Source organism: Sinocyclocheilus rhinocerous, unplaced genomic scaffold (genome assembly GCF_001515625.1).
Source record: "Sinocyclocheilus rhinocerous isolate Xijiao unplaced genomic scaffold, SAMN03320098_v1.1 scaffold112, whole genome shotgun sequence".
Taxonomy (NCBI): Eukaryota; Metazoa; Chordata; class Actinopteri; order Cypriniformes; family Cyprinidae; genus Sinocyclocheilus; species Sinocyclocheilus rhinocerous.
Window position 1 is genome coordinate 612,779 of NW_015644008.1, and position 8,391 is coordinate 621,169.

Sequence of the window (8,391 nt, forward strand, 5' to 3'; positions counted from 1 at the left end):
CAGAAGCGCCAGACTGTCCTTGCAAAGTTGGAACTGCCCCACTTTATAGAACAGCCTTTGAGCACAGACCCATTGTATGCTACTCTGCAGGTTCAGGAAACAGTCTTCCATAAAATGCGTCACACAGCGTCACACACGACAGGCTTGAGTGAGCGGAGGTCGGCGGCCTTGAGAACGGCGCGGCCGGCGGATTTGACAAAGGAGCGGCCGGCGGGCTTGCGGCAACCATTTGTGACTACCCCGGGCTGGACTCCGCTTCGTCCACGGTGAAAGCTGATCTGGCGATCCACAGCGCAAAGTTGTTGTATTTCCTCAGCAACCAGCACGAGAAAGGAAAAATTGAAATCGCATCATATGACCCCTTTAAATAAATAAATGTGTTTAAAATTTGGAGAAAATATATAGCTAATATATATTTTATAAAATTAACTAACTAATTAATTAACTAAATGAATAAGTAGTAAAAATGACTAAAATATTGTTGGGAAAAACAACTTGTAAATGTCCTAAAAATAGGTAATAAATGGTAAAATACATAAAATAAAACAATCTGTGAATGCATAAAACAGCAAACAAACAAACAAATAAATAAATAGTAAAAACTACTGAAATACTATTCGGGAAAAACAACCTGTAAATGTTCAATCATCTGAAAAATAGATAATGAATATATATGTATGAATGAATGTTAATTAATTAATTTTTCTTTTTGAGAAAAACAAACTGTGAATGCACAAGCAACCAAATAACTGCTAACAAATGAAATTACTAAATACACACATACATTCATACATACATAAATAGTGAAAAATTGCCAAAAAAACTAAAACCTGTAAAAGTGATGTCAACCGAAAAAAAAAAAAAGAAGGCATCTTAGGAAAAAAGTAATAACAATATGACAACATTTTAAATGACTAAAAACAACTTGTGAATTTGCAATTAATTGAAAAACAAATCCTATTCTATATATATCGAGAATCTATGGTAAATGACAGGCTGATAGGGGAAACCCAACTACAGTAAATTAATTGTTCCTTCATCTCCAGAAGCATCCGGTCTCACCTGAGAAAATATTTTTGAGGTTCTCGACGGCTGAAGCCAGCTGACTGTGCTGAACCACAGCATCTTTCACGTCCTTCAGATTCTCTATAGTGTTGATGCTCTGCCTCCAGTCTTTACTGACGTCTGCCAGAGAGTTCTGGATGTCTTTCACGTCACACAGAGCGTTATGGAGCTGCGTGAGGCCTGTTCGTACCCCATCCAACTGAGACTGAATAGCAGCCTGAAAAGTGATCAAATGGCCTGGTTTAAATGAACTGGTAAAAGCATTCCCCAGATCAACAGATGGGTAAATGCAAATAACATCACCTTTAATCTTGCTTCCACAGATGCTTTCTTGCGCGCCTCTCTCCGTCTGTACTGCTCCACTTTGTCCAGCTGGTCAGAGCGCTGCAGCATCCCAGCAACCCTCTGCACTGCCGTGGCAACAGCCTCTCTGTTTGTCTCCTCCATAGTAACCGATCCCAAACGGCAGGTTTAAGGTACTGAAATGGAAAAAACAGCAAGGGTTTAAAGTGCTGAAAATGACTGCAGGACCAAAAATATGAATGACCTGACCCGAGCAACAAGGGTTAAATGTACTCAAAATGATTGAAATAGCAGTAAATATTATTAATAGCACTTAATAAAGGTACTAAAATGACACAAAACAGCAAGGGTTAATTGGACTGCAGTGTTATTTTAGTATCACAGAGAGACTATAATAATTTTTATTAATATTTTGAATTAGTATTTATTTTTATATTCTCTGCTTTAAATTTTTTAATCCTGCTTCAATTGTAATTAAAGTTTTAGTAATTTTTGTGTTTGTTTCTGCTTTTATAAAAACATGCCTATATAGTTTTTTAAAAAATAAATGTTTATTTAAATTTTAGTTACATTCATCAAGTTAGAATAAATGAAAATGAGAAATAAAATAATTTTACTTTTTTTTTGTCCCCATTAATGCACTGAAGTGAATCAAACAGCAGACGTTAAATCTTAACAAAATGACATAAACGGCAAAGGTTAAAGATACTTAAGTATTTTAATATTTGGTGTGTTTTGTGTTTTTTATATACTTTCCTATATCTGTGCATTTGTGCATCTGTATTTGTATATGTTTGCAGCTCGTTAAGCATGCAGTAACCAAGCTAACACAAACAGATAAAGATAGCTAGACACCTGCTCGAAATAGGTATGGTTTAGGAAATACATCAAATAAAACCGTTTTATTTATTGTAATAATCGCATAAATCGTGCTGAAAGGCCGACACTGACAGATGCTACCTGGCTAACTACATTAGCATTCAGAGGACTGCGCTTTTTCATGAATATATCGTTTAAATCTCGAGGTCATGTGAAGGTACTCACCCGGACGTGTTGTTTGTTTTACAAGCTGTGAGTTGTTATAAGCTGTTCATTGATATTTTATTTCAACGTGTGTTTATCCTGTTCATTTACTGTCATAACAGCTGCGTCTTCCTGGTGTCGCCCAACTCAAGTCAGATGACGGCAGCGCCTGCGCCGAGAGCATCAACCGTGCGCAGCCTTTACGCAGAAAACGGACTATCGCTATATATCTATACATTTATTTATTAAAATAATAATTTTCACATTATCTGCTCTTAGACTGTAAATCTATTGCTGGCCAAAACACTGGTTTTATTAAATATATAGTTTATGTATAATAATAATGATGTTTTAATATTTATTGAAGTGTCTTTATTATTAATGTATTAATAATTTATGTTAATAAAAGGTTAACACAAAACTCATGTACAGATACACAGTGCTGAAACGGCTTGAAACTGTGGAGACACTACAATAAATATATTATAAATATTAATACATAATACCATTATTATTATTATGCATAAAGTATATATTTAATAAAACCAGTGTTTTGGCCAACAATAGTTTCACAGTCTGAGAGCAGATAATGTGAATTTTCTCTGGGATAGATAAATCATGTCTATCTATATAGTGGCTAATTCAGCATAAAATTGTGTAATGAAATATCAAATATGACAGCATGGGCTATAACAGCAAAACAACCTGCATATATTTACAAACAGGATTCTTTACACAATTCCTTCATAAAAACTACTTCCCACAATAAAAATAAAGTAAACAAAAAAAAAAAAAAGATTAATATGATTTTAACTAGTTTCATATAAAATGGAGACCAGTTGAAACCAAAACAAATTTATTTATGAAGCAAATGCATGTTTAAGCACTTTGAAAAACCTAAAATGCTATACACAAATACATTTTGACTTGGGAAATGATCTTTATTTGTCTGTGTATATATATATTTTCAACATCAACATCACATTGGATCACAATAAATCCAAAATCTGTACCTAAAAGTGACAAAATACAAAGCATATCCAAAACATCTATGAACCTGAGTATTTGTGTTTAATTAAACAGTCTGAAATAGTCTAATAAAATAAATTCAAACTAATTTTTAGTTTAAGTCCTGATGGAAATACCAGCACTTGCAAGGCAGCAAACACAATACGTTTTATTTCAACATCAACATCACATTGGATCACAATAAATCCAAAATCTGTACCTAAAAGTGACAATATACAAAGCATATCCAAAACATCTATGAACCTGAGTATTTGTGTTTAATTAAACAGTCTGAAATAGTCTAATAAAATGAATTCAAACTAATTTTTAGTTTAAGTCCTGATGGGAATACCAGCACTTGCAAGGCAGCAAACACAATACGTTTTAGGTAAGTTAATGTTTAGAATTTGGTGGAAAAAATATTTAGAACTATTTTGTCATCATGACTTGATTTCAGGTGACAAATCTCAATTCAGCATGCTAATAAGATAGTGACATCATACCTGTGGGTAGATTTTGAATGCTAAACATTCTTTCAGTTGACATCAACAGGAGATTTTCAAACTTTCATCTTAAATTTCTAACACACCAAAGTCATCTATGAAAACGTTTGTACGTTACTCCGTTCGGGCTGAATTAATTGCAGAATTTTGTGGAGAACAAAAAAAGGAAGAATATTAATATACCTTGCAAGCACGGTAATTAAAAAGCAATGTTAACGTGATCACAGAGTTTACTGCATGTAAACATACGGGTTTGCTTTGTGTAGAACAGTGTTCATAGTGCAATTTGAAGTAATACGTTGTTGCACATTCCCTTGACTAACATCAGCACACCAAGGTGGAGAGTTGTCAGGTTCTTGTTTGACCGTGTGCAGAAGGTTATGACTCTTGAACTCACAAGTCAGCCGGATATCATGCTGCATGCAGCTTTTATGATCATTTGAAAACACATATCCGTCCTGACTGCTGATAGGAGCGTCAGAGTGATTCATGTCTTTGTTCAGGACGCACTTAAGAGGTCTGCTGACTCCTGCACACAGATACTTGTGGTGTCCGTTGATGGGAGGACTGATGACAGCTTTGCCCCTTTGATATGAAGTAAAACAGTCATAATATTCAGCCTCGGTTTTCACCTGTGCATATTCAGGGCGCCAAAGCGACCCGTATGCATTACACCCATTCTCAGAGTCTGACTCTTCAGTCTTAATGGCCGTTTCAGGAATCACGTTAAAACATTCATTCTGCGTGTACCTTCTCTCAGCCTTCCGGTTGATGCAATAACTCTCAAGCTTCTGCGATTCTGGGTTACACCCGATTCGTAATTTTCCAGAATGGCTGTGCTTATAGAAGCTTCCAGGCAGGTAGTTTTCACTGGGCCCCGTGCGTAAGGCAACAGGACAGTGGGCGTCCCAGGAAGGATCAACAGCCTGCAATCTAGAGATGCCCAGAGTAGAAACACAGAAGTTGAGAGGTTCGTCTTGGGTTTTGCAGCCCTCTCCTCTGTACTTCCTGTTGGCCATGGCTGAACACGAACCATCATGACCGGATGTGCTTGTCCAGTTAAGACACTGCATGTCTTCACAGTCAAATGAGCCATGGGAAACCTGCTGCCACTTATCACTGAAGATGAAGTTAAACTGATTAAAAGACCATTTCTAAACACAAATTACATCTTGTCCTGTCTAAATCTTTGTGTCCTTTACAAAAGACAAGGTACCATATTTTTGGATACTACTATGACTAAATAGTGTATCAATACCATGGTATATCACCACAGTAATCATAAAGTACCATTGTACACTAACTTTCAAAAGTTTGGGATCAGTACAATTTTTAAATGTTTTTGCAAGACGTCTTATGCTCACCAAGACTGCATTTATTGGATCAAAAATACTGTAAAAACAGTAATATTGTGAAATATTACTACAACTTAAAATAACTGTTCTATTTGAATATATAAAAAAAAAAAAATCATTTATTCATTTATTCCTGCCATTTATTCCTGTACTGTAAAGCAGAATTTTCAGCATCATTACTCCAGTCTTCAGTGTCACATGATCCTTCAGAAATCATTCTAATATGCTGATTTGCTATTTAAAAAATTTCTTATCAATATTGAAAACAATTGTGCAGCTAAATATATTTTTGTGGAAACGGATACATTTTTTTTCAAGATTCTTTGAAGAATAGAAAGTTCAATTTAATGTATGCTTGCTGAATAAAAGTATAATTTTTTTTTTTTATTATTGTATTGACCCTAAACCCCAAAAACTGACTGTGCACAATTCATTTATTTATTTATTTATATATAGTAATAATACTTTGTTACAGTACTTAAGTATTTTTTTGGGAGTATCTGTACTTTACTTGAGTTTTTATATTTCAGCCAACTTTTACTTTTACTCCACTACATTTCCTAATTAAAATGTATACTTTTACTCCGATACATTTCCCCGAAGCATATTGGTTACTTAGTACAAAATAGTCAGAAGTCAGAAGAACACAGACTGCAGGAAAGCAGGTTTGACGAATCAGTGGTCTGGCGTTTGCAAGTTAGATTCATGCTCATGTGCAAACAAGTGCGACCACAACCGCGGATGATTCATTTTCTACTCAAGTTGAGTCTGGGGTGTGTGATACAGCATCGTCTGCGATAACATGGTAAGTGTTGTTGTAATGATGCGCGATCGGACATTATCAAGTAGGCTATATCACCAAATCACACACAGAGTGCACGCACGTTGATTTACTATTCTATTGAAACTCAATAATTTTGCCAACGAAAATAGTTCCAAAAAAAGATCACAGCACTGTTTTGCGTCTGAGCAATGGACGGTGTTTACTTATTGAATGAATCAGCTTTTTGAACAAATCGGTTGAATAAATGATTCAGTGATTCACTCATTAACAGTCAAGAATCAGTCGTTTGAATGAATCGGTTGATTCTCAATGACTCACTCATTAACAGTCACTTGCTGTCACCTACTGGCGGTTTGACTTTTCATGTCCCAGTGTACCTGCTGCCAGACCTATGGTGTTTGCTTTTCATCATCATACTCTTCATCTTGAGCTCCATGATGGATGGTAGGACTAGAGGAACAGCCACACAGAACAGGGCAAGCTGAGGCGGCAGCAGCGCTCCAGAGTCTGTCTTCCTCTTCTGACCCTGCAGGATCTTCAGGCTGCCCTGAAACTGCATGTTCTACAGGACACAAGAGCAAATCAAAGAGAGACAAATTCAGTCGACATACTGTGTGGAAACGTACATTTGGGAAGGTCTGAGCCTCCTAATTAAAGCTTCTCAACCTTAATTAGATACGTCAGATCAGAGTGAAAGATCATAAAACCACTAAAATTCAATATTTTGAGTGATTTCATGACTGACCAGGAAGCCAGAGGTGCTGTCCAGCAGGCAGCGGACTCGAGCGACGAAGCACCGAGTGAGGAATGGAGACAATTTAGGAGGAACGCCGTCAGGCTCTTCAGAGCTATACAGATGACCCATCACAGCATCCTCATCAACTAGAGCGCACACAAACAGACATGGTTCAGAAACTGATGACTCAAGTGTCTAATGACAGACAAATGGCTGGAGCGTATAAGCTTCAAAACGGATGTAAAACAGCAAAAAAGTATAAAAAAATATTCCATACAACTTGCCCAATTTATTCCCAGTCTTCTGAGATCACATGCAGTGTGCTATTTAGGGTTAATGGTAATTATACACACACACCAGTGTCTTGCTGGCCAGGGTTCATCGCCCAATGGAGCTGCCTGTGAAACTCCTGTCGCTCCTCCACATGGATATAATCAAAGACCTTCTGATGCATCACGTCCGTCTGCCAGAAAAGATCACACACACCAACACAAAACCAGAATGTGTATATTTCAGAAGCGCTCTAGCTCTCACATGAGTGTTTCGTGCAGACCTCTACACAGTTGTATGGGGTACAGTAAACAACTGCTCTGAAGTTTACGTAGTCTAATTCAGTTTTACATCAAACCACATTAGAAACATGACTGATCAAAATGTAATTGTGGAGTAATTGCTGTCACTTTAAATGCTGGTAAAACCTTTTTCAAAGACATTTTAGGCTGTGAGGTTCCTAGCAGATAGTCAAATGACTTCATAATTCATGCAATTATTATTGTGCGTTTGCGTCGGTTACTATTAATAATCATTTAAATGTCAGAGCTATGGCACAGAGCAGTGCATCACTAAGAGCTGACATATTTATAGCTGTTATGCTTGTAAAAACCCATGTTTGAGTTCAACATAGGTCTTGTACTGTTCCCCTCTCTCCTTTGTACTGTCCCCATGTGCTTGTTGCGTGACACCAGGGCTGCTTGCATGCGGACAGACAATGTCTCTACACTGTAGAACAACAAAACAAAAGCCTGAAATACCAGCCCGCATGACCAAACCCGCTGTTAATGAACAACAAACTATTTAATACTACAAAATATTCAACCTTTCCTTTATTTCCCAGTGTGGGACATGCAAGGCTTTTAGCACACTTTCATGACCAACACACCCCTGTGTCATCTTAATTTCCAATCAACATTTCCTTCTTGGAGATGGTTTGTTTGCAGAGGAAGCCTGACTCTTTGAAGGCTGTGAGAAAGTCTTAAATTAACCGAGGAGTGAAAAGACGTAACTATTTTTACACATTATGGTGGAAGAGGCCTTGAACACGAAATACTTCTGTGTTTTCCAGTCAACCACAGATGGCGTGGGTATTTCTTATACAACCACACATGATTGTTGTTTAGATTTCTCTGATGAGACAGGAATTTTATTTGAGAACAGTTTAAAAAGCTAAAATGGGTCACATACTGAATTTATATATTACTTGTTTGCTTTGTCACGCATGAAAGCCAATTACACATACTACTACAATAACTGGCGTGCAGTGAAATACCTCTCTCTCTAAATATATATATATATACACACACATATATATATATACACACACACACACACACACAC

The 8,391-nt window shown here is 36.7% G+C and overlaps 2 protein-coding genes across 4 annotated transcripts in view; both read right to left on the reverse strand.

Annotated features, from left to right (window-relative positions):
- LOC107757821 (exocyst complex component 3-like) overlaps nucleotides 1-2,561 on the reverse strand; it is a 12,872-nt gene extending 10,311 nt beyond the window's left edge. Inside the window, exons 1-3 of the mRNA XM_016575405.1 lie at nucleotides 2,413-2,561; nucleotides 1,369-1,544; nucleotides 1,063-1,282 (exon numbers count right to left, since the gene is read on the reverse strand). Coding sequence (XP_016430891.1) covers nucleotides 1,063-1,282; nucleotides 1,369-1,512 — 364 coding nt within the window. The 5' untranslated portion in view covers nucleotides 1,513-1,544; nucleotides 2,413-2,561. The remainder of the gene's footprint in view (nucleotides 1-1,062; nucleotides 1,283-1,368; nucleotides 1,545-2,412) is intronic.
- Nucleotides 2,562-3,816: 1,255 nt separating this feature from the next.
- Nucleotides 3,817-8,391, reverse strand: part of LOC107757795 (aryl hydrocarbon receptor protein 1-like) — a 20,798-nt gene continuing 16,223 nt past the window's right edge. For all 3 annotated transcript variants that reach the window (XM_016575372.1, XM_016575373.1, XM_016575370.1), the window contains 2 exons: nucleotides 6,419-6,603; nucleotides 3,817-5,021 (listed from right to left, as the gene is read on the reverse strand). In XM_016575372.1, coding sequence (XP_016430858.1) covers nucleotides 4,133-5,021; nucleotides 6,419-6,603 — 1,074 coding nt within the window. In that variant the 3' untranslated portion in view covers nucleotides 3,817-4,132. The remainder of the gene's footprint in view (nucleotides 5,022-6,418; nucleotides 6,604-8,391) is intronic.